Source organism: Pan paniscus, chromosome 4, assembly GCF_029289425.2.
Source record: "Pan paniscus chromosome 4, NHGRI_mPanPan1-v2.0_pri, whole genome shotgun sequence".
Classification (NCBI taxonomy): domain Eukaryota; kingdom Metazoa; phylum Chordata; class Mammalia; order Primates; family Hominidae; genus Pan; species Pan paniscus.
Window position 1 is genome coordinate 49,152,607 of NC_073253.2, and position 27,081 is coordinate 49,179,687.

Genomic DNA, 27,081 nt, shown 5'->3' on the forward strand with positions numbered 1-27,081 from the left:
TCAAATATGTCAGATACTATATCAAACATTGTATTCTATCTCATTTAATGTTCACAACTGCACTGTGAAATGAGTATTAATATTCCCATTTTACAGATGAGGACACTGAGGGACAAAGAAATCAAGTAATTTGCCTATTATGAGACAGCTGGAAAGCAAGAAGTCAGTCTGGTTCCTCTAGACTGTGCACTTCATTCATTTTGCCATCGTATAGGATAACTTACAAGGTAGTTTCCAGCTCTTTAAGGACCTGTAGGCCATGACAAGAGGTTTGGCATTATCCTACAGATGGCAGGAAGCCATTTAAGGATTTTAAAGCAGATTCACATTTTGGAAAGATAATTCTGGCTAGAAAGTAGATTGGAGACAAAGTTTACCAGTTAGGAGTAATTCTGGTGAGTTATGATGATGTGTGGCTGAGATGTGATCTCAATAGGTAAGGAGAGAAGTGGATAAATTGAAGATACATTTTTGGTGGTAGAGTCACTAGGAGTTGGTGATTGATTCAATGTGGGTAGGTAAAAGAGGAAATGAGGTTTACCTGGGTTTTACTGTTAAGCAATTGGGTGGGGCTGTTTACTGACATGACAACACCTCACAAGGGGCAGGGGTTAAGGGGATGATGATGACATCCAATCTGGGGCTTGTCGTGTTGAGGTTAGTCAGACATAGGAATGCAAATAGTTAATAGTAAGAGATATAATTTGTAGCTTAGGAAAGAAGTCAGAGTCAAAGACAATGATTTGGGTGTTACCCACACACATAATAGGAGGTAAGGCTATGGGAGTGGAGCACTCTGCTTAGATGGTGTGTAGAATGTGAAGGGAAGGTCTGTGGCTGAAGCCTGGTCAACATCTAAGAGGCCAGCAGCGAAAGATAAACCTACACAGTAGATTGCCTAGGCATCCTAATAGGCCGAGTCAGCTCTAGTGATCTTTATACGACACAGCTGCACCCAAAGTTGACCTGTTATCACTGCTCATTTCATTACTTGAGCAAGCCTTTTGGGCACCTGTGTGATATGGGCACACTGGAGGACACAGTGTCATAGTCTGTGCCCTCATAAAACTTTAAGCAGTACATGAAAATGTGCTACTTAAGAAAGGGGACAAAAGTGATTTTTTAAGGCCTCATTAAAATTCTCTTAAACTTAGACCAGTGTTATAGATATGTTAACCTTCTTTCAATTCAAAATAGTGCTTCAAAGTATAATAATGTTAAATTGTGCCATTAAGCTAGATGGCAAGCTATAAACTGTTTAAACCCAGCAATAATTGAGATAATAGGTGTGACAGTGCTGTAAAAGTACAATGCAAGTGTCATTAGAAAATACAGATACAGAAAATCGTAAGATAATTTCTTAGATGATCGATCCAGACAGGGTATTAAAGGAAAATAGGGCTAATCTAAACTTTTCAAGGTTATCATCAAGGAGGACAAGTATTATGTTAGGCTGTTTAATTATAGGTTTAATGGATTCAGTTTGGCATTTCTTGGGGTGGTCCTGCTAGTGATTATGACAAGGTATGATTATAAAGTAACAAGGCTGCTTTCTGCAAACCACACATAAAAATCAGCCTTGTCTGTTTTATGATCATGTGCTTCACCCTTGTTTCCATAGCATTGTGTATAAGCGTATACCATTATGTAGGTAATACAATGAAATGTAGGCATTTAGGAAAATCTTACTCTTAGTTGTTATTATAGAAATAATATTTGATCACAGGTTTCAGTGAAATTTACTTTCTTTGAAAAAACTGCTTTTCCCATTCACAGTTGTTGAAATTACCTCCAACATTCATGTCAGTGATTCACCACTCTCCATGAAAAGCTGAACTGGCACAAGTGGCAACGTATGTTACTGATGTAGTTGGCACAAAACTGTTTTCTTATTATCTCCTTCACTGAAGCCCTATAGCCAAGGTAGGGAATTTTTCTATGGCCAAGCTAACATTTCACTCTGGCACATCACAGTGAATAAGATTTTTAAAACACATTATGATAGTATCTTAGTAATAGAAGAATTCTCAATTACATCCAATTTTTCTTTATTCCTAAACTAGACTATAGGTAATTTGTTTTCTCTCTAGTCTATATTGCACATTGCTGCTAAACTAATTTTCCTGAATCATATATCTGATCCTGTCATTGGTGGGAGGCATGAACTTAGTTCTTGACCCCTATCTGTGAATTTTGTAGTTCTCTTCAAGACACTTAACCTTTCGGAGGTTCAGTTTTTGTGTCTCCATAATGGAGTTGAAGGCTAAGGTTTCTTAAGCTTCTAAAGTGTTAAAAATGCCAAGTCTCCCCATCTCTCTCTGCGAGAATGCAGTGCACACTCCCAAGCATGACCAAATCACTCTTTCTACTCTTTCCTTCCACCACTCCCCTCATGCATTCTACAATCCTGCAAAAATCTGACTTGGCCAATTATTCTGTGAACCTCTCAAGTGCTTTCCTACCTACGAGCCTTTGTTATTACCTCCTATATTGCCTGTAACTACCTATGGGAAGCTTTCCTGATCTCTTGGCTGAAACTCTTGCCTGCCACTTCTTCATGCTTATTAAATAGAGCTCTGTGTCTTTTATGGAACCTGGCACATTCTATCATGGATTACAGCTGTGGTTGCATTACCATAGATAAACTAGTATAGTGTCGCTTCCCATGGGCTGCATGCAGCTCAGGACGACTGTGAATGCAGCCCAACACAGACTCGTAAACTTTCTTAAAACATTATGAGTTTTTTTGTGATTTTTTTTTTAAAGCTCATCAGCTATTGTTAGTGTTAGTGTATTTCAGTGTATTCTATAGTTTATGCCCTCATAAAACTTTAAGCAATACATGAAAATACTACTTAAGAAAGGGGACAAAAGTGATTTTTAAGCCCTTATTAAAATTCTCTTAAACTTACACCACTGTTATGTTAACCTTCTTTCAATTCAAAATAATGCTTCAAAGTATAATAATGTTAAATTGTGCCATTAAGTTGGATGGCAAGGTATAGATAAACTGTTTAAACCCAGCAAAAATTGAGATAATAGGTGTGACAGTGCTGTAAAAGTACAATGCAAGTGTGGCCCAAAACAGTGTGGCCCAGCAAAGCCAGAAGATTGGATATCCCTGTAGGGGCTTGATTCATCCCTATGGCTTCTCTAACATCGAGTTCAAAGTTATACCCATCATAGGTAAATAATGAATAATTAGAGGGTTGATTACTATAACTGCTGCTGAGCAGAAATAGTACTAAACAGATTAAGCTAATACAGTCTTCATTCTGTTTCATTAGGTAATTAAATTTCTGTCTCTTCTTAAACAAATTTTTCTGTCTCTTCTATTTTTTTTCTTTTTTTTGGGGTGGGGGGTGACGGAGTCTCGCTCTGTCGCCCAGGATGGAGTGCAGTGGCACTATCTCGGCTCACTGCAGCCTCTGCCTCCCGGGTTCAAGTGATTCTTCTGCCTCAGCCTCCCAAGTAACTGGGACTACAGGCACATGCCACTATACCCGGGTAATTTTTTGTATTTTTAGTAGAGGCAGGTTTCACCATGTTAGCCAGGATGGTCTAGATCTCCTGACCCTGTGACCCGCCTGCCTCAGCCTCCCAAAGTCCTGGGATTACAGGCATGAGCCACCGCGCCCAGCCTCTCTGTCTCTTCTTATACCTTTTTTCTTCATCGATTAATTGTACTTTGTGAGGCATGTAGACTAAAGAGTTTTATACATTTCATATCAGTATAAAACTCATATCAGTAAACAGCTCTTTGATTGGTTTGCTAGTTCTCCTTTTGGAGTCAAATGATTATGAAGCCTTTTTTTAATTTTAATTTTATTTGTTTATATATATATTTATTTGGAGACAGAGTCTCGCTCTGTCACCCAGGCTGGAGTGCAGTGATGCAATTTCAGCTCACTGCAACCTCCGCCTCCTGGGTTCAAGTGATTCTCATGCCTCAGCCTCCTGAGCAGCTGAGATTGCAGGCGTCCACCACCACGCCTGGCTAATTTTTGGAATTTTAGTAGAGATGGAGTTTCACCCTATTGCCCAGGTTGGTCTTGAACTCCTGGCCTCAAGTGATCCACCCACCTCAGCCTCCCAAAGTGCTGAGATTACAGGTGTGAGCCACCACACCTGGCCTATGAAGGCATTTTTAATGGACTATTAAGACATCTGCTATTTCAGAATACTTGCATTGAGAAACTCATTTAGCCTATTTTTTAAATTATCTTATTAATTAATGAAGTATTAATGTTTTAGTAAAAAATGACTAATTTCTACTGCTTTGTCTACTTTGACTTTAGTACAGTATTTGGGGTCCCAAAGAAAGGAGTGTATCTATGAATTTTTAATATAAATGGTAGAAAAATAAAATACTTGGAATTTTACTTTGCATCAACTTAAGCAGAACATATATATTATATAAATAGATATTACCACTTATAAAATATGGCTGCAGTTTGAATTTTAAAAGCAGAAGTAATTGAAATTGTCTTTATAGGTTCCCAGATTGTAACTAAAACCATAATGGAGTAACCAAATATAAAACTTGTTACTAAACAAAATTAATCTAATTGACTCTAATCCAATTAAAAATGAAAAGAATGGGTCCTGTGACAGAGGTAATTGCAATTTCTAATTACTTAGTACTAAAACACTTAGTTACTTAAGCTGTATATGTTTAAATTTAAGCGATTCTAGAAAATATTTTAATATAATGAAAATGTCAGGCTTCCCTAAATTCCAAAATAGACAATAGGAAAAATATATTAAGTTCTAAGCATCACTGTTAAAATTCCCAGTGACTAAGTTGTTGCCTTTGGAAAGATAGGTGATGTAAAATTTCAAGGAAATAAATTTAAATCGAATATGACATTCCTTTGCAGACCACTGACCAACCTGAAGCAAGTGTTGAGGACTCTCCATCTTTCTCTCAATTTTTCTCAGTCCTTTTATTTTTGTCCCTTCTTTTTGGTTTTCTCAATATTTTCTGTTTCTTCGTTGTCTACTGTTAACTTTAAAATTTTTTTTCTTTTGTGCTAACTACTAAGACATAATTTACATGTTTTAAAAACAGCACAGATCACAAATGTTTGGCTTGAAGAATTTTGACAAATAAATTGAGTGTGTGTGTATACGCACACGCGTATTTCTTAGCTGGCAACTGGGGTCTAGAGAAGTTGCCAGTTTCCAACTTCTGAAGTATAGTCATGCACCACAAAATGATGTTTTGGTCAATAACTGACTGCATATACAATGGTGGTCCCATAAGATTATAATACTCTTATTTTTACTGTACCTTTTCAATGTTTAGGTATGTTTAGATACACAAGTACTCACCATTGTGTTACAACTGCTTGTAGTATCAATACAGTGACATACGGTACAAGTTTGTAGCTTAGGAGCAGTAGGCTATACCATATAGCCTAGGTGTATAGCAGGCTATATCACCCAGGTTTATGTACACCATGATGTTGCCACAAGGACAAAATTTCTGTGTTGTGCCTAACAACACATTTCTCAGAATGTATCCCTGTCATTAAATGAAACATGACTCTATTTTCTTAAGCTTATAACCTCAAATCAATAAGTATTTGTTGAGCACCTCTTAGCAACTCTCCATCATGGTAAGCACTGAGTTGGATTCAAAATTATATGGCTACTTTAAGTTACTGGAAGAAAAAGGACCAGCCCAATTACCTGATTCCTCCCACTATCACCCAAGTTGTTTAACAGAATACTAGATTCAGAGTAAGCCCTTAATATTTAGCAAGTATAAGAATGAAGACTCTGACATCATGAATTAATAAAATTTTATTGAAAGTCTGCAATGTAACCTCTCTGAAGAATTTACAAATGCAATAATTGCCTTTTGTCAGATAATGTTTACTTGACAGTTACTTTTCTTAGTGTTACAGTTTTGTTTGTTTGAGGGAGATTTCCCAGATTGGTTTTTGAAAGGGTAATTTAATCACTTTTCACATTTTAAAACTGCCAAAAGGTATATAGTGACATGTCTCTTACTCAAGTCCTTCTCTGTCTGGACTTAGTTTTCTTTCTTCAAGTAACCAATCTATATCCTTACAGAGGTATGTCTAATATCTTCTGTAAGAATTAAAGAAAGAGGTAAGAAACATGAAAAGATTGCTCGCCAGTCAGGACAGATTTATTTAGAGAAAACAAACCTGAGAGGCGCCTTCTGGCCAAGTTAGGTCAGAGGCACACTCACTTACAAACTAAGAGTTTTTAAAGATTCAGGGTGGGAGAGTTTATCAGAGGCTTGGACTGCTTCTCTGACTCTTTGTTGTGCTTATCTGGGGGGGAGAGTTGTGTGTCTGTTCCCATACATCTTTCTGCAGCTGCAGGCCTATCAGTCTGCATGTAGCTTTTCTATCCTAGTGCACCTGAAGGGAAAGGAATGTGCTTATTAAGGCCCACTATTTTACTGGGGCCCATTGTATGAGGGTGAAGTTTGGCAGTTGCTCAAGAGACTTTCCCCCCACCTCCCTTTGTGCCCAGCTGTCTTATCTGTATGTTATTGTCTGTTCTTTCTGGCTGCTTACAATTAGAAGAGAAGTAATTTCCTTGAAATGCATGAGGCTAGAAAGGGAGCTGGAATTTAAAGTGGTGGTGTTTGTGCCAGATGACAGTGCTCCTGCTCTATCATCTTCTTTTTTTTGTATGAATGGCAACATGCCATAAACACTGTTCTGCACCTTGCTTTTTTTCTTTTTACAGTATATCTTAGCGATCATAACATCATTAAATAAAAACCATCCCCATTATTTCATACCGTAATTGATTTAGCCAGTTCCGTATTGATATTTAAATTATTTCTACTCTGTCCCTATTAAAAACAATGCTATAGTGAATAACATTGTACATAAGTCAGTATGCATTTGTGCAAATAAATTGGGAGAACTAATTCCCAAATGTGAGATTGTTGTGTCAGAGAGGTATGTACACTTGTAATTCTGACAGGTTTTGTCAGCCTGCTTTCCATAAGAGATAGTACTAATTTATGCTCCTGCCAGCAATGTATGAGAGTATGCCCCCCTACACTTCCTTCAACCTTTCAATCTTTGCGATTCTGATAAGTGAAAATGGAATCCCAGTATAGTTTTTAGTGTACATTTTACCTGTTGTTTTAAATAAGACTGAGCATATCTCCACATGTTTGAGAGTCATTTCTATTTCCGTTTCTGTGAACATCCTTTGCCAATTTTTTTCCTGTTGGTTACTGATCTTTTTCTTAATGATTTGCTGAGATATATACATAGGGATAATTGCCCTTTTTTGGTCCTATGAGGCGCAAATATTTTTTCCTCAAGTTTCCACGTGTCTTTTGAGTTTGCTTTTGGTGGTTTTTGCCATTCAGTTTTTTTCCAATGTCAAATTTATAAGTTTTTATATAATGCCTTTTGGATTGCAGGTCATGATTAGAAAGGAAAATTTTGAGGTGGGTACAATGTATTACTCTGAACAGCCTTAGCAAACTTCAAAAAGGAATGGAGCCAAGAACTGCACGGGAGCCCAAGGCAGAGAAGTAGGTAACTTAGCTGAGTAAGGACCTCACAATATAGCCCTACTATAGTCAGTTTGACATGGATTTTGAGTACCGTTATATCAGCCAGGGTTCTTATTCCAAACGATAGAAACTGACTAGTTAACTTAAGCAGAAAAGGAAAGATATCAGGTAGCTCAGTGAATCTAAGCAAAGCCTGCATAATAAGGGTCAGAAAATAGAAATGACCCAGGGAACCCATATCCAAGATCCTGCACAAGCCCAAACCTGGTTAGGGCTGCTACTGCCAGTGATATCAGTGCCCCTGGAAACTGAATCCTGACAGCAGAATGAATTAACTTTCCCCACTTTATTGTGTCACTTGTCTCAGATCTATTAAGTCAGTTGCCTCAGATTCAAACTCTTGGGTAGAAGCATTCAGTTGCCCAATCACGAAAATTAAAGACTAATGAAGCTGAAATAATAATTTAACCAAAGACTGGTGAGGAACTAGCTGATGTAAAGTACTTTATTTAGAGTTCTGGTTATATTTCCCTGTCATGTAAAAGTTTCAACTTTAGTAAAGATGATGATCTGCCAAGAAAAAGTTTCATAGTTTGTTTACTCTAAAACTGTGGGATACTTGAGTGATGAATTTATCAGTGCCTTTTGTCATGAGTTCAATTCTAATACATGCTGAGATAAGATTATTTCAGATCTATTACAACATTTTTATTCTGTTGCAGTAATAGTAATGATGCATTTAGCATAATTTTATTCAGTATTTTTTAGCATCTACAGTTTCTATGGAAACAGATTTAACACTGACCCCAATTCTCTGAGCTTTTCTCAACATGCAGTTGTTTTCAAAATGGAAGACCCTCAGATTATATTATTCATTTGATTTTATTCCAGTCAAATTCTGCTACAACATAACATATTTGTTTTTAACTATGACAGGGTTTACAGGGAAACAATGGGATTAGAGTACAATGCTCAAAAGCTTCAATGACACATTAAAAAAAGATAGGAACCAACATGGTGAAACCCCGTCTCTACTAAAAATACAAAAATTAGCCGGGTGTGGTGGCAGGCACCTGCAATCCCACCTACTCAGGAGGCTGAGGCAGGAGAATCACTTAAACCTGGGAGGCAGAGGTTGCAGTTTGCTGAGATCACTCCACTGCACTCCAGCTTGGGTGATAGAGCAAGACTCAGTCTCAAAAAAAGAAGGGCCAGGAGCAGTGGCTCACACCTGTAATCCCAGCACGTTGGGAGGCCAAGGCAGGCGGATTACGAGGTCAGGAGATCGAGACCATCCTGGCTAACATGGTGAAACCCCATCTGTACTAAAAAAAAATACAAAAAATTAGCCTGGCGTGGTGGCGGGCGCCTGTAGTCCCAGCTACTCAGGAGGAGGCTGAGGCAGGAGAATGGTGTGAACCCAGAAGGCCAAGCTTGCAGTGAGCTGAGATCACGCCACTGCACTCCAGCCTGGGCGACAGAGGCAGACTCCGTCTCAAAAAAAAAAAAAAAAAAAAAGATAGGAACCTAATAGAAACAGTAGCACAGTTTTACACATGTTAATTGGTTAAAAAAATGCATAAATACTACAATAAGTATGACATTTTACCTCTTAAAAGACCTGGAGTTTGCTGTGCAAGTGAGCTTCAGAAGAGTTGCAGTTTATGAGTTATGAAGTGACAGTAAAAGGGCAATAAGAAATCCATGAAAAGTTGTAACACCAGATGTTGATGGATGTTCACAACATTTGCGGTGAACTGAGGTCACTAGAAATGTTTTGAGATGTATGTGCTTGTGTATTTTGTATACTCCTGTGTGGTTCAGATCAGCTGGATGCAATGTTCTGCATTTACTTAGTGTTTTATGTGGATGAAAATCACATTATGCTCAAATTTTTCCCCAATGTATCAATTACATTAGAACAATACTTGCATTTTTAAAACAAGTATTGTAGTAGAACAGACTGTACTTTTACTAGAATAATTAGAGACAGGGTCTCCCTCTGTCACCTAGGCTGGAGTGCAGTGGCACAGTCATAGCTCACTGTAACCGTGAATTCCTGGGCTCGAGCGATCCTCCTACCTCAGCCTCCCAGGTAGCTAAGACTAAAAGCACATGCCAGGACCAGCTAATTAAAACAAAGAATTTGTAGAGATGTGGTCTCACTATGTTGCCCAGGCTGGCCCCAAATTCCTGGCCTCAAGGAATCTTCCCAAACTGCTGGGATTACAGGCGTACGCCATGATGCCCCACCTCAATAATGTATACTTTAAAATAATATTAAAATTTAACGGGAAAATAACTAATGTTTTAACTTCATAACACCAAAGAAATAGTTTTTAAATTATATTTGTTTTTAAATTAGCACTGTTTTATGTTTGGACTGTATGTATTTAAATATATTATTTAGTTAGGATTATATCTCCATTTCAAGGGTTTGGGAATTATATGCCCTTTACCAGGAAAATGGAATAATACCTGTAATCCCAGCACTTTGGGAAGCTAAGGCAGGCGGATCATGAGGTCAGGAGATCGAGACCATCCTGGCTAACATGGTGAAACCCCATCTCTACTAAAAATACAAAAAATTAGCTGGGCGTGGTGGTGGGTGCCTGTAGTCCCAGCTACTCGGGAGGCTGAGGCAGGAGAATGGCGTGAACCTGGGAGGCGGAGCTGGCAGTGAGCCGAGATACGCACCACTGCACTCCAGCATGGGTGACAGAGCGAGACTCTCTCTTAAAAAAAAAAGGAAAAGGAAAAAAGAAGAAAATGGAATAATACTATACTGGGGCTTTCATTGGTTGATTGAAGCCACTATTGGAGGATAAAATTAGTTTTAACTATATATGCATACAATGGAATATTATTCAGCCATAAAAGGGAATAAAATTCTAATACATGCTATAATATGGATGAACTTTGAAAACATTCTGCTAAGTAAAATAATCCAGGCCCAAAAGACAAATATTGTATGATTTCCCTATATATGAAGTACCTAGAATAGACAAACTCATAGAGACAGAAAGTAGAATAGAGACTACTAGGGGCTAGAGGAAAGAGGGAATAGTCAGTTGTTTAATGAATGCAGTTAGTGTTTGGGATGATGAAAGAGTTTTTGAAATGAATAGTGATGATGGTTGTACAATATTGTGAATGTACTTAATACACCTAAATTGTATACTTTAAAATGGTTAAGATGGTAAATTGTATGTTATTTATATTTTCACAATAAAAAGAAATCAGTTTTAATTTGTCTCTGGTATCTATATCTTTAGCATTGCCTGCATGTACTACTAATTATACAGGATTACTGTATTTGTAAATATTTATCAGAACTGGGTGGATATATGACTAGTTTGTTTTCTCTTGTCAAAATTTGAGTGTTGAATTTAGATATTTCTTATAATACCTAGCAATTATAGTAAATGTTCTGGAATTTCACCAATTCCTATAAGAAATTAGATATTTTTTCCTTCTAATGGAAAGAAAACAGGAGAATATTTGTTAACCTTAATGTATGTATGTGTGTGTGTGTATATATATATATAAATTATTTTACATTTGAGGGACAGGCCAGAGTACCCTGGAATTTCTTCCTCAATGCTGTAGAATTCTTGGAATATTTAAACTCTTAACTGTTTACTAGATTTTTTTTTTTTTACTTTCTTTTATTTTTCAACTTTTATTTTAGACAGAGTGGATACATGTGCAAGTTTGTTACCTGAACATATTGCATAATGGTGAGGTTTGGGGTACAAATCCCATCACTAAGGTACTGAGCATAGTACCCAACAGTTTTTCAACCCTTGTCCTCCCTCCCCTCCCAATGGTCCCCAGTATCTGTTATTGTCATCTTTATGTCCATGAGTACCCAATGTTTCAGCTCCCACTTATAAATGAGAACATGTGGTATTTGGTTTTCTGTTCCTGTGTTAATTCACTTAGGATAATGGCCTCCACCTGCATCCATGTTGCTGCAAAGGATGTAATTTTGTTCTTTTTTATGGCTTCATAGTATTCCATAATGTATATGTAGTGCATTTTCTTTAATCCACCGTTGATGGGCACCTCAGTTGATTCCATGTCTTTGCTGTTGTAAATAATGCTGCAATGAAGGTGTGAGTGCATGTTTCTTTTTGGTAAAATGATTTTTTTTTTTTGGATATATACCCAGTAATGGAATTGCTGGGTCGAATGATAGTGCTGTTTTAAGTTCTTTAAGAAATCTCCAAACTGCTTTCCACAGTGGCTGAACTAATTTACATTCCCACCAACAGTCTATAAGCATTACCATTTCTCCACAGCCTCACCAATATCTGTTGTTTTTTGACTTTTTAATAATAGCTATTCTGACTGGTGTGAGTTGGTATCTCACTGTGGTTTTGATTTGCATTTCTCTGATGATTAGTGATGTGGAGCTTTTTTTAATGTTTGTTAGCCATATGTGTTTGTCTTATTTTATTATATTGAATTAGAAAAAAATGTTATTGATGTATTTGTCAAATAATTTGAGTAAATTGGCCTTTCTGTTGATTTATAAGAGTCATATAATTGAGTAGGTCATTAAGCTGGGTCAGAGATGATTTTTTGTTGTTGCTGTTTCTTAAAGAAATAAATTCTACTGGGTGCGGTGGCTCTTACCTACAATCCCAGCACCTTGAGAGGCCAGAGGAGGATCGCTTGAGGCCAGAAGTTTGAGATCGCCTGGGCAACAAAGCACAACCTCATCTCTACAAAAAAATTTAAAAGTTAGCCAGGTGTGGTGGCACATGCCTGTAGTCTCAGCTGCTTGGGAGGCTAAGGTAGGAGGATCGCCTGAGCCAGGAGCTGGAGGCTGTAGTGAGCTGTGATCATGTCAGTGTACTCTAGCCTTGGTGACAGAGTGAGACCTTGTCTCAACAACAAAAAAAAGAAATTCTATAACAAATGGTTTTTCTTAGCTTTTTTCATACAATAAAGTTTTTAAGTTTTCGCATATTTATTTACTTCCTAAAATTCTATCCAATTGTATTTCAGGTTGCAACAAGGACAGTGTCAGAGCAGGCTGTAAAAAATGTGGCTACCGTAAGTATTCTAAAAGATGACATGTTTTGCATTATTCATACTGGAATCATGGCCTCTTTGGGCAATATAACGTAGCACCCTGATTTCAGGGGCCCAGTTGCATAGTCCTTTAGCCCTAAGCTAACATCTAGTTACAGAAATTCCTCTGTTAGCACTAAATATTCACTTTTCTTCCCTGCTTTAGACCCAGTAACAGGTAGCTATGTATCTGATGACTACCAAAAGTAGCATGAAGATACAGGTGGTTAGTAGTAGATTAAGGAGTTTGGAGAAAGTATATTTTTTAAAAACTATATACATACTTATTCTTTTCCCCCTTTCCACATACTAGGAGAAAAAGTGAAGGCAATGCAAACTATTGATGAAGATTTTTTGTGTTTATTACATTTACTTTAAAGATTCAATTGGTCTCAGAATTTCTGCTCATGGGCGAAAACTTGATTTAAACAATTATTAATCTCCATTATGATTAAGTGAGTGAAAAGGTAAACTTAAGCATGTGTAATTATAAATATAAATTTGTAATTTTATACTGTAAGTATTCTTTAGTTAAATATAGTAATGCCTAAAGCTTTAGTAACAGCTATAGCAACAACATTTGCTATTTTCTAAGTTGTTTGCAGACCATGTGAATTAGCCTGGATTGTTAATACACTCCAATTCATTGAAGAGTTATTAAGTTTTACCAACTAAGAATGATTTGACAAAAAGATGTTCATGCAAGAACATGTGATAAGAGAGTACTCGGCATAAATCTCCATCAGAAGGGCACATTAAAAGAATGCTGAGAGAACAAGTCGCATACTTCCAAGCAAAGCTAAAACTGGCTCAAGGGAAGCTTGCTCAAGTAGCAAAATTGCATATATAACTATATAGATCACTCACATAAATGAAAACTGAAGAATGTAATTGCACGCAAGAAATGAGTGCAATGAAATCTTTTCTATTTTTAAATTTGTTTATATTTCTGCTCGTTTACTTTCTTTCAAGCATTGCTAACTTTGTTTACTTTCTTTTAATCATTGCTGACTTACCTGCCTCATTTCTTTATTCAAGAATTAAGAACCTACAAATGCTTCATTTACTTCAAAATCTGGAATGGATTTCCCAGTCTGTCTACTAATATCAGTCTCTATACTTGGACTTCTTTTAACCTAACACTTTGAGGAAAGCAATTAAATTCATTTTCTGGAAATAAAATATTTGTTGATGTAGTCTCCTCATTGTTATTTTATTTAAGACAACAATGGAAGTATCTGCAGTAATTAGAATTCTTTAGGAGAAGCCAAGTCAGCAAATCGTTTTGTCAATATTTCCATATTTAGTTATTTTTGGTTTATTATTTAGATCTTTGATTTTAGTGATTTAGTTGTTAAACAATTTCTGATTTGTCTCCTGTGGAAAAATTTAGTCATATTTCCCTTCTGTGTTAAATTTACATCTCCACAGCTATTAAAGATGAAGGTCTTCTCAATTTACAAGTCTTTCTAATAGAAATTTCATTTACAAATTAGCTTATCTTTTATTTGGGGGCCAGAATTTTTGTATTGCTTGTATAAAGGTAAGAGAAAGGTCAAGAAGATGATTTGAAATACTTTTAATTCCCAAAAATATGGGTATTTTTCAATTGTTTACAAAAGAATATTCTCTCTCTTTTGTTGCAAAAATAGTTGTTCAGATTGTACAATTTAAATAATTTCAATACTTGATAGAAAAAGAGCTTATTTCTCAGTATATTTCAATAGTGAATATATTGTTTTTTAAAGTTTTGAGTTAAGTTTGAATATATTATTAAATAACATGGGTCTCTCTTTCTGTGGCAGAATTTCCTTAGCAAAATTAACTTAAAAGAAATTCACAGGCCAGGCATGGTGGCTCACGCCTGTAATCCCAGCACTTTGGGAGGCCAAGGTGGGTGGATCATGAGGTCAGGAGATCGAGACCATCCTAGGTAACCCGATGAAACCCCGTCTCTACTAAAAATACAAAAAATTAGCCGGGCGTGGTGGCGGGCGCCTGTAGTCCCAGCTACTTGGGAGGCTGAGACAGGAGAATGGCGTGAACCCGGGAGGTGGAGTTTGCAGTGAGCCAAGACTGCACTCCAGCCTGGGCGACGGAGCAAGACTCCATCTAAAAAAAAAAAAACAAAAAAAACAAAAGAAATTCACAGAAAAAGAGTTATTTCGATAATGAGTTTTTATTAGAATTTATTTTTAAGTTGGTAACTTCGGAATATTTAAAAACAGCAAGGACACTAGGCCTTGGGATTATTTATGGGATAAATGTCTCAAATAATCATGATAGTTTTCAGAAAGTATGATTAAAAGATTAGTAGATCCAGTGGTTGATCACAGCAGCAGAAAATAAAAACAAATATGTAAATACCTTTAACATTTTACATAAATATAAATTTGTCACTTTTTTATTGCCTGTTTATATGTCTGTTTATTGGTGTTCAGTCTTGTGTGTGTAAACCACATCTGAAATGCATTTTCTATTTTTTATAGTTTGCTTCTTCAAAGGTAGGCAAGAAGTTAAGATACTTGTAAAGAAATTTATCATTAATTCTCAACCACAGGTGGTACTGCCTCCCTAGAAATCTGTAGAGGTGTTTTTTATTGTCAGCAACAGGATGGAGGGTGCAGCACTATGACGCTTACTATGTAGAGCCCAAAGATTATAAACATCCTACAATGGTAGGACAGTCCTGGACAGTGAAGAACATTCTGGCCCCAAATGCCAATGGCATTCCCTTTGAGAAGCAGGTACCTTGTCCCATTATTTTAGATTCTTTTTTTCCTTTTACAGTCTTATTGCCATTGCTGAATTTGTCAATTGCTTTTTAAAAGCAACTTATTTACATCTTTCTAAAAGTACAGCTTTTGTTTCCTAGAAACAACCAAACTTTTTTTCTCCACATTTATATTTTGTTGACGTATATGATATTTAATTAAACATATTTTAGAATAATAACAGACTCCTCATAGAGTACAATATCAGATGGTGGAGTAAAATAATATAGGCATAAACCGAGGGAAAAGTGACCAGGAAAATATGGCAGAAGAAACAAGAGCATGTAGCATCACATTAGCCAAAGGATGTGGGGGAAATTGTCAGGTGCAACAGATAAGAGTTATAAGAAATGAACTGAAAAATGTTCTTTGGGTTTGGCAGGTAGGATGCTTTGCTTCCCTTAGCAAGATCAGTTTAAGTAGAGTTGTAGGTCATGAAACAAATTGTGTAGATTCAGGCCTGAGTGGTGGGGGATGAAATAGAGAAAGCCAATGTAGTCTCCATTTTCAAGAAATTTCCATGACAGAGGTACAAAACATTGAATAATTTCTGGAAGAAACTGGGATAAATGGAGAGGGTTTTTTCTTTTTTCTTTTTTAAGGTATAAAATGTTGGTATAGACTGAGGGAAACATTAGAGGACATATTACAAATACTGGAGGATAAGGAAAGATTAAGCAAGTTCCTCTAAGAGGTATGACAAGGATACCTCTGAAGTTTGGAAGAAACTAGATGAGAATATATATAGATGTTTTCAGGTGGTGATAGAAAGTAGGAGATCCAGCCTGGTAATCTCAATTTTGTTTGTAAATTAGAAGACAGGATTGCCTCCTTAGGTAGGGAGTTTGAGTAGGACAGGACAGTGAGTGATGAATGTTTTGAGACAGGTACCAGTTTGAGAAAGTCATTGAGGGAAGTAGGAGAGGAAGTTGACTAAGGACAAATAAAAAATGCTAATATGCATGAACAGGTGGTTGTTACACTCAAGCATTGCCTGACTACTCTGTGGGGTGGTGGGGGAGTGGTGGGTAACAACCCAGAGAAATAGTAACTTTGAGTCAGATTCATTTGTCTGCAATGAGGATGAACAAGGGTATATAAAAGAGTCAGACTTGTAAAAGGTTGTTCATATTGTCAGTAATAAGAGATTTGAGACTGGGAGAAAATGAAGGCATTAAGGGAATGAAGATCATAATGAGAATCAAAAACAGATCTATGCATGAGTGTAAATGAATGAAAAAGCTAGAAGGATGAAAGACACAGTCAGTTTAATATTGGAGTTTAAAATTTCAGAGATAAAACAGTTGCAGATGATAACAAGGACCATAGTGTGACCGGGAACCCAGAAAAGCTATCCAACAACCTAGGCTGTCCATTCAAGCTTGTGGCAGGGCTTGGGGTAAAGAGTTAGAGTATGAGCCACATTCAAAAAATTTCAATGAATGGGGCTGTTAACCTGCAGCAGGGAGCTGAGTGGACAGTTAAGGATTACTACTTGGAAACAATATTGAGAAGCCTGGAGAATACTAATAATACTGAGGTAAAGGATAATTAACTATAGAGAAATGCCCTCAAGGAAGAGCCAAATATCCCTTAAGTGTGGTGGCAACACTATGTGAGCGCATAGGACAGTTACATGTTTAAGAATCTATCGAAAAAGACTAGGAAAGGGGCAATGATCAGCTAGGTCAGTGGGGAAATAAAAGATAAATATGAGGATAAGACTTCCAAGGAAGTTGGCCAGGCGCAGTGGCTCATGCCTGTAATCCTAGCACTTTGGGAGGCTGAGACAGGCAGATTGCTTGAGCCCAGGAGTTTGAAACCAGCCTGGGCAACATGGCGAAACCTCATCTCTACAAAAAATAAACAAAAAAACTAGCCAGGCACGGTGGCGTGCGCCTGTTGTTTCAGCTGCTTCGGAGGCTAAGGTAGGAGGTTGGCTTGAGCCCAGGATGCAGAGGTTGTAGTGAGCTAAGATTGTGCCACTGCACTCCTGCCTGGGCAACAGAGCCAGACCCTCTCTCAAAGGAAAAAAAAAAAAGACTTCAAGAAAGAATATATGACTACAGAAGAGGCCAGCATTTTTAGGGGTGGAACCAAAATGTTAGGGATGTGGAAGCTTGGTGGAATGAACTGGGTTTACGAATTTAAAAGCTTATAAAATAGCTTATGTGTTCTCAAATCTGAGGATTTTAGGTAGAGCTAAAGCCTGGTTAAATTAGTAGCTGTTAGCATACTCTATATATTCTGTAAGCCCAGAAGTAGACATTTGGGTACCCTATTTATAAAACAAGAGGGTTTTTGTGTGTGTGTGTACATTGACAGATTTTTATCTGTACAGTCAAAATGAAACATGAAACTGGAGGGTTTTTATTATTATTATGTGGCATAGCTACTCCTGGAAGGAGGAAAGGGGAGAATATACTTGTCCTTGTATTAGTAAAATAAATGGTCATAACCTGGTACCGTGTATTAAATGCCTATTTAGTGCTAGTCTCTGTACTAACTGCATGAAAGATATTATTTTATTCTTAAAATAACTTTGAAATAGGTTTCATGATCTCCAGTTTTATGAACATTCAAGACAAGTGGTTCTGGCACCCGATTACTTAGGTACAAACCTCTGCTGGCACTTACTAGCTATGTGACATTAGGCAAATTGCTTGATCACTGTGTTTCAGTTTCCTGTCTGTAAAGTGGGATCATTATAGTACCTAATCCCATAGAGTTGTGTAGATTAAATGAATTCATGCAAGTGTTTGGATCAATGACTGGCTTCAGTAAATCCTCAATACTTGTTATTTTTGTTATTGTTCCAAATCAGAAAACTGAGGCCCAGGGTTACTGTGTTAGTCAGTGGGAAAACTGAGATATGAACTCTGGTTATCTGTAAGATTTAATACTATGCCATGCTCCTTTTCATTTGCTTTTTTAAAAAATTGTGTTAAAATATATATAACACAAAATTTGCCATTATAACCATTTTTTAAATATACAATTCAGTGGCAGTAAATACATTCACAATGTTGTAAAGCCATCGTTACTATTTATTGCAAAACTTTTTCATTGCCCCAAATCTGTAACCATTAACCAGTAACTCTCCACTCCCTCCTTTCCCCAGCCCTTATTAACCTATCCCTGTGAATTTGCCTATTCTAGATATTTCATATAAGTAGAATCATACATATTTGTCCTTTTGTGTCTGACTTATTTCCCTTAGCATAATGTTTTCATAGTTCATCCATGTTGTAGCATGTATTATAACATCATTCCTTTTAATGGCTGGATTATTTCTCTATATGTATATACCACATTTTGTTTATCCATTCCACTGTGGATAGACACTTGGTTGTTTCCACATTTTAGCTATTATGACAAGTGCTGCAATGAATGTTGATGTACGAGTATCTGTTTGAGTCCCTGTTTTCAATTCTTTGGGGTATGTACATAGGAGCAGAATTACTATGTTGATTTTTTTGAAAAACTGCCAAACTGGTTTTCTTTTTTTTTGAGGTGGAGTCTCGCTCTGTCACCCAGGCTGGAGTGCAGTGGCGCCATCTTGGCTCACTGCAACCTAACCTCTGCCTCCCGGATTCAAGCAATTCTCTTGCCTCAGCCTCCCAAGTAGCTGGGACTGCAGGTGTGTGCCACCATGCCCGGCTACTTTTTTATATTTTTAGTAGAGACAAGGTTTCACCGTGCTAGCCAGGATGGTCTCAATCTCCTGACCTCGTGATCCACCCACCTCTACCTCCCAAAGTGCTGGGATTACAGGCGTGAGCCACCGCGCCCGGCCGAAAAACTGCCAAACTGGTTTTCGTAACAGCTATACCGTTTTACATTCCCACTAGAAATGTACAAGGGCTCTAATTTCTCTACCTTTTTGCCAACACTCGTATTTTCCCTTTTAAAAAATAGCCATTTATGATCATAAGAAATGTATATTTGGTCATTGTCCCTGGTTCTTGACACAGAGCTTCTAAAACTCTTGGAATTTCCTGAGTGATACGGGTGATAGGAGCATCTTTTATTATTCATAGCATGCCCCTTTCAACCATGCCTGAGTTTATACTAATAAGGCGATTCTTGGGAGGCTCCTAGATAATTTCAGGATGGAGGCCAGTTGCCAGAGGAACAATCCATGTGATTAGAAAGTTGGAGCTTTCAGCCCCACTTCCAGACCTCTAGAAAGGGGAGAAGGATGAGGAGCTAGAGATTGAATTTAATCACCAGTGGTCAGTGATTGAATCAATCATGCCTATCTAATGGGGCCTTCATAAAAACCCCTAAACTACAGGGTACAGAGAGCTGCTGGGTTTGTGAACACACAGAAGTGCCACGATTGTGGCACACAGAGAGCACATGGAAGCTCTATGCCCCTTCTTTGCCCTATGCCCCTTCTTTGCCCTATGCATCTCCTCCATTTGGCTGTTCTGAGTTCTGTGCTATATAATAAACAGGTAATAGTAAGTAAACTGTTTTGCTGAGTTCTGTGAGCCTTTCTAGCAAATTTTCGAATTTGAGAATGGGGTTATGGGAACCCCCTGACCTTATAAAGCTGGCTGGTCAGAAGTATGGGTGGCCTAGACTCGCTATAGGCATCAGAAATGGGAATAGTCTTGTGGGTCTGAGCCCTTAACTTGTGCTAACCCTGGGTAGTAACAGAATTGAATTGAATTGTTGAACACCCAGTTAGTGTCCAGAAAGTTGGAGAACTGGCTGTTGGTGTGGAAAAAACCCACACATTTGATGTCAGAAGCGTTGTGAGTAGAAACAATTCAGATCATCCTCATAGGTATGAAGTGGTACCTCATTGTGGTTTTGATTTGCATTTCTTTAATGACTAATGATGTTAAGTATCTTTTCATGTGCTTATTCACCATTTGTATTTCTTCTATAGACAAATGTCTATTCAAGCCCTTTGCTCATTTTTTAACTAGGTTGTGTTTTTGTTGAGTTATAGTTGGTCTTTATGTATTCTGGATATTAAGCTCTACCAGATAGATGATTTGCAAATATATTCTCCCTTTTCACTTTCCTGATAATTTTGCACAAAAGTTTTTAATTCTGATGACCATTTTATCAATTTTTTTCTTTTGTTGCTTGTGCTTTTGGTGTTAGATCTAAGAATCCATTGCCAAATCCAAGGTAATGAACATTTACTCCTATGCTTTCTTCTAAGAGCTTTATGGTTTTATATTTTATTTTATTTGACCCATTTTTAGTTAATTTTTACATATGGTCTGAGGTGAGGGGTCCAACTACATTCTTTCCCATGTGGAAAAGTTGTCTCTGTACCATCTGTTGAAAAGACAATTCTTTCCACACTGGATGGACTTTCACTCTTGCTAAAACTCAGTTCGCTATGTATATGTGGATTTATTTCTGGACTTTAAATTCTATTCCATTGGTCTGTGTGTCTATTCTTATGCCAGTACCAACTGCTTTGATTGCTATAGATTTATAATAAATTTTAAAATCCAGAAGGGTGAATCCTCCACCTTTTTTTTTTCTTCTACATTGTTTGCTATAAGAACATTTAGATTGCTAGCCATAAGAACTGTAATTTGCAACACAGTTATTACCTAGGCTTCACTAACTTATTCCCCAATAGAAAAAAAAATCAGTAAGAAACTTTATTTGTAGTTTTGCAGTTAATTTGTCTTATCACCTTAGGGTCGCTTTGCTTGAAGCAAAGCTAAAATGGATGTGGGGCAGAGACTGCTACCAGTATGGTCATTATTTAAGCATTTTATTTATTTTTAATATTCATTTCAATGAGATGATGAGAGGTATTTGGGTACAAAGCTAGCTTAAGTACTGTAAAGATTGAGCATCAGGAGTTTGTTTTTTTTTTTGAGGCAGTTTTACTCTGCTGCCCAGGCTGGAGTGCAGTGGCACAATCTCAGCTCACTGCAATCTCCACCTCCCAGGTTCAAGCAATTCTTGTGCCTTAGCCTCCTGAGTAGCTGGAATTACAGGCATGCACCACCATGCCGTTAATTTTTATATTTTCAGTAGAGACAGGATTTCGCCATGTTGGCCAAGCTCGTCTTGAACTCTTGGACTCAAGTGATCCACCTGCCTCAGCCTCCCTAAGTGCTGGTATTAACAGGCGTGAGCCACCATGCCCAGCCTGTATCATCAGGAGTTCTGATCAAAGAGGCAAGCCAAACCAACCTAGAAAGCCTACCATTCTGCTCCAAACATGTAACAATGCAGGAGGAAAAAAGTGTTAAGTCAACAGCAACCACAAAAACAAAAAAACCCAGCTCAAAAGAATGAAAGGGAAATCCCCAGGTGCTAGACAAGAAAATGAGCTCAAAGTCAGAGCAGGGAATCTTACTGAAAACAGTGGATCCACAGGCCTACTGGGTAGGTGTTTAAGAGCTGTGGAGTGACACTTTCAAGCCCTGGGGATGGCAGTATGGCAAGGGTGGAGCCCCTCACATAAAGTCAGACTCCTTAAAAAGGCTGTGAAGCAGGGATTAGAAAAAATTTCACTCACTGAAAGAAGCAAGAATGCGTATAGTGTGTTTGAGTTCCCATAAGATAATTAGAAGAAAACAAATAAGAATTGGCAACCTCAGCCTATACCTTGTAAGTATATGTAAGTATGAGGAGTGAATTTACACGGCTTCCTGTGAAGTAGGAACTGGTTTTCCCATGCTAAGAAATTAATGTTAAAAATTGTGCTGATATCAAATCAAATTTAAAAAATTAAGTCCAACTACGTGTTGTGATTAATAAAACTACACATAAAACTAAAAACTACACAGAAATTTTCAAAATAAAGGGACAAGGAAAAAACACGTATTTGATTGAACATTGCTGATATTCCACTATTTTACCTACAAAAATGGCAGTTTCATATTACCCAACGAATAATAAACAAAAGAGCACTAGTGGAACTGTTAGCAGTGGTGGGTATCCTAGTTACCGGTGGCGAATCCGTCCAGGTCTGCAGCAACCTCTATTCTTGCCACCTCAGAAGAAAGAATTCTACTGAGGGTCATGAGACAGAAGAAGACACTGAGGCAAGTTTCAGAGCAGGAGTAGACATTTATTAAAAAGCTTTAAAGCAGGAACGAAAGAAAGGAAAATATACTTGGAAGAGGCCCAGACAGGCACCTTGAGGTTAAGTGCCCCAATTAACATTGAACCTAGCATTTTACATGCTGGCTTACTTCCAGCGTCTTGCACCCCTTTCCCTTCATTGTTCTCTTATGCATGGTGCCCTACCTGCGCTTGGGAGGTGAGCATGCACAGTGTGTTTACTGGAGTTGTACGCATGTTCACCTGAGGCTTTTTCTTCCCTTTTCTGGTGGAATGCCCCCAGAAGGTCATACTCCTTAATTTTTGCCTCTTAATGCACATGCTTGTGTCCACTTGCCCGGTTCCTGAGATCTTATTGGAAGCTGCTGATTATCAATTTCAGGTATTTTTATCTGTTCAGAAACTGCTTCTCCCTGGCACTGGCTGTGACCAATTATCATTTTAGAGAGACAGTGTGACAGCTGCTGGACCATCACTTGATGGTTGCCTGATGTTCCTTTGTGAGTGGGGGAGCCCTCTCCTGCTCCACTCATGCCTGACTAGCTACCTACTATAACAGAACCATTATAATTTCAGACTTTTGAGGCAAAAGCACTACTGGTGATAAGTGGAAACTCACGAACAATAAACTAAAAAGATAAAGTAATGATCTTCAAAGCATTTACTAATGTCTCAAAATATATAGCAAAATCTGTGTTACAAGGAGAAATTGACAAATCTACCCTAGAGAAAACCTGGTGCATGCCCACAGAGACGTCTACAGCTGCTCATTTCAACATTATTTATAATAGCAATTATTGACAAACCAATACTTGTATAATTTTAAGTACTTCTATCAGAAGTTATTAGACAAAAAAATTAAGATGGAGAAGAGTTGAACAAGCAAACAGATATAGAACCCTTTTCAACAAATAACAATATATGGTTGTGTTGTTTAACAACAGGGATACATTCTGAGAAGTGTGTCATTAGGCAATTTCATCTTTGTGTGGAAATTATAGAGTGTACTTTCACAAACTTGGATGTATAGTCTACTACACACCTAGGCTACATGGTATAGCCTATTGTTGCTAGGCTATGAACCTGTATAGCATGTTACTGTACTGAATAGTGTAGGCAGTTGTAACACAGTAGTAAGTATTTGTGTGTCTAAACATATCTAAACATTGACAAGGAACAGTATTATTATCTTATGGGACCTGTGTTGTCTATGTGGTCCATCATTGACCTAAACACCATTATGCAGTATGTGACTGTGTTTTCAAAATACATAACAAATCTTTCCTAAATTTACTACATCCTAGGCCACAAAAGAAGTCTCATCAAATACCAAAGAACTAATATCATACAGATCCCATTCTCTGATAACAGTGTAGTAAATTTAGAGATTGACAATAAACACAAAGCCTGAAAACGCCATATGTTTGGAAGGTAAAAAGAGTGCTTCTGAATGATTCATTTGTTAGGAAATCACAGTGAGGAAAACTTGTTCCAATAATATGGCAGACTAGACTAAGAAACAACTAAGAAACTTGTATAAAATGTGCAATACATATTTTAGATACATTAATATGCTAGAAAAAAATAAAGAACTAAGAATATTCAAAGGCCAACAACCAAAGGAAAGGAGAAGTTCCAGGAATTAAGCCTTGAGGATATTTGATGAACCCTAGGCTCTTGAACTTCTATTTTTCATGGGCTGGCAGGATGCGGGGGATAAAAATAAGGCCCAGGGCCCTGCCCAAGCCAAATTGGAACTCTATTTAGAGAGTCTCTGGTATAAACCTAGGACTCCCAAAGGACTTCACCCACAAAATAAGAGACAACTGGAAACAACCCCTAGCATAGATTTGTAGTGAATCATTAGTGGATCATGAAATGAATTATTTGGTCACCATTAGCCTTGGTTGTTTTGAACATTGAATATAGAAATCTTTCAATTAACTTTTGTTTCAGTTTTTGTGTGTTAGGGTGTATTTATCCATGAATGTGTGTATGAGTGCACTTGTTTGCATTATTTTTTACTGTTCTCAGTTGTTAAGAAAACTTGAAAGCTGCTACCCTAAAGAAAACCTAGTACATGTGCGCAAAGAGACATGTACAACTGCCCATTTAAACACTTTTTATAATAGCAAACTACTGGAAGCAACCTACGTTTCTATCAATAGTACAGCAAATAAATATAATTTTCATACAGTAGAACATTATCGATTAGATAAAATGAGCAAATTACACCTGTTATGTTAACATAGATAAATCACAAAATATTGGGTGGCAGGAAAAAATTGCAGGTATAGGTATAATTGAGTTTATTTTTTTAAGAATACATATCACAATATATTGTTTGGGAATGATAGAGACCAACTTCAGTGCAGTTGCTTCAGAGGACAAAAAAAAAAAAAAAAATGGAATGAGATTGAGAAAGTGTTCCAAAAGTTGATACAAGCTCTCCAGCTGTGTGTGTGTGCGCGCACAGGCATGCGAGTGAGCTTTTTCCTTAAATGAATTGAAAGTGAGCATGACAAAATGTTAACATTTGGATGATAGGTATTTAGGTATTGGTTATATTATTTTCTGTACTTTTATAGTGTTTGTAATATTTGACTTTCTAAAACATATACATAAGTAGATAACTGTTGTAGTTTTCTTATAGGGTAGAGTCTTTAGGGAAATGATGCAAGAATTAAATGTTTAGGTATTCTTTAGTAAAGCACATTCAGTTATATTAATGCTTGTATATTATTATGCCAACTTTAATTAGATGAAAGGTATATAATTGCATGAGTACATTTGTCAAACTGGGAAAGAAAAGGTATGGGAAAGGAATATAATATAAAATCCCAAGTATGATGGTATTTTTTATTTACTTAGTTTAGTTAAAGATATTACTGTATTTTTAGAAAGGGAAATAGAATAACTCAATACTTTGAAATCCATAAGAAGTGGCCCCCCAAAATGCTTATTGAATAAGGAGTTCTGAGGAAGAAAGGAAAAAGTTCTTTCTGAGTATTGCATTCATGGAAAAGTATAGGGAAAATAACCAAACTACTACCAACTGAATAAAAGTTAAAGCTTTCTACATTATATTATTGAAATTGTAACTTACTGGTTACTGTGAGGCAGCAAAACATACAAAAATACATAATGTATCTATAGTTTTATCACTCACATTTTTTTTGTTTGTTTCACTTAGCTGGTCACCTGACTTTTGAATGCCGCAATTTTCTCCGAGTAGACCCTAAAAGGGACATAGTTTTGGATGTCAGCAGTACAAGTAGTGAAGATAGCGATGAAGAGAATGAAGAACTGAATAAATTGCAGGCATTACAGGAAAAAAGTAAGCAATATTTTTTTCCATTCTTTAGAAATGTTTGTAAATGTTCTGTCATATTATATCATGCTTTCCATTATACTTACTAAGATCTCTTTTATAGTTTATGTAAGAGCTACTGCATAGGAAATAGGTTTTAAATATTGTAAGTTATTTGCCTAAGATTGAACAGCTAAGCAATTACAGATCCAGGAGGCAAGTCTATTTCTGACACACAGCTTATGTTTTTTGTTGTTGTTTTCCCCCCATCACATTAGGATATGTGTCAAATGGCTGAAAAAGTGTGATTTAAGATTTGGTTTCTAGTCCTATTTGGCAATTTATTTTAGCACGTGACTTTCACCAAGTCACTTAACCATCCTGAGGCTCAGCTGCCTTGTGGGATAACACAAAATGTTGGATTGTCAAATGATGCTCATGCAGATCAGTGATCTTAGCCAGTATCAAGCTTCACTAATAATTTCAAGTATACAAGTGATCGTGAGGCATAGGCAAAGCAGAGAGTTCTGAGCATGCCAATACAGCTCCCCAGGTATTTCCTTTCTACTTCATAACCCACTGTGATCAATATTAACATAAGAAGTTTCTTTATTACTTATACCAAAGAAAGTTGATTTGGTCATGAAACATACTCATTTTATGCTTGGATAGTTATATTTTCCAGGGAGCTATGCCCCATAAATCTATAGATTCCAGGTTTGTTTACCATAAGCAATCTCAGTTACATCCTACTAAAAGGATGTAAATGATAATTATATAAATAGGGGTTCTATGGCTAACAGATATCATTTATTTTTTTTCCAGGAGATCTATTGTTAGTGTGTTTCAGAGAGATTTCTCCAGGTCACTCTCTGTCTTTCCTGGACACATCCTCCTCTCTCCCTAGAGAGAGAGTGGATAGCGGACCTGTTATTTAACCCTTTCTTTCCCACGTTGTGTATAAAATAGCTCATCCTTGCAGTGGGGTTTTTAGGGATTAAACGTGATGCCATAAATTAAACTACTTTGTAAACTACAAAATGCAATATGGTAAATATCACTCTGAAGTAAAATATAACTTATTTGAATATAATCTTAGACAAGGAATGAGAGAGTTACAAATTTTAAATTCATTTTAGTTTAGATTGTCGATGAACATTAAACAGTAAACTTTGTTTTTAATATCAAGCTTTCCATATTATGTCCAGTTAAGGTAAGTGAAGAAGTCAAATGTAAGGTGCTAGAACAAGCTGAAAAGGAAAAAGAGGGAGAGAATCCCAAAGAGGGCAAACAAGAGTCATATCATATATGAGTATATACAGCTTCAGGGTAAAGAC

The 27,081-nt window shown here is 37.0% G+C and overlaps 1 protein-coding gene across 2 annotated transcripts in view; it reads left to right on the plus strand.

Annotated features, from left to right (window-relative positions):
- The window catches only part of SREK1IP1 (SREK1 interacting protein 1), a 47,120-nt gene that overhangs the window by 1,751 nt on the left and 18,288 nt on the right, over positions 1 to 27,081 (plus strand). The window contains exons 2-3 of one of the 2 annotated variants that reach the window (XM_003827425.5): positions 12,539 to 12,586; positions 25,628 to 25,771. In XM_003827425.5, the coding sequence (XP_003827473.2) occupies positions 12,539 to 12,586; positions 25,628 to 25,771 (192 nt within the window). The remainder of the gene's footprint in view (positions 1 to 12,538; positions 12,587 to 25,627; positions 25,772 to 27,081) is intronic. The other variant, XM_055112348.1, reaches the window with a different exon arrangement.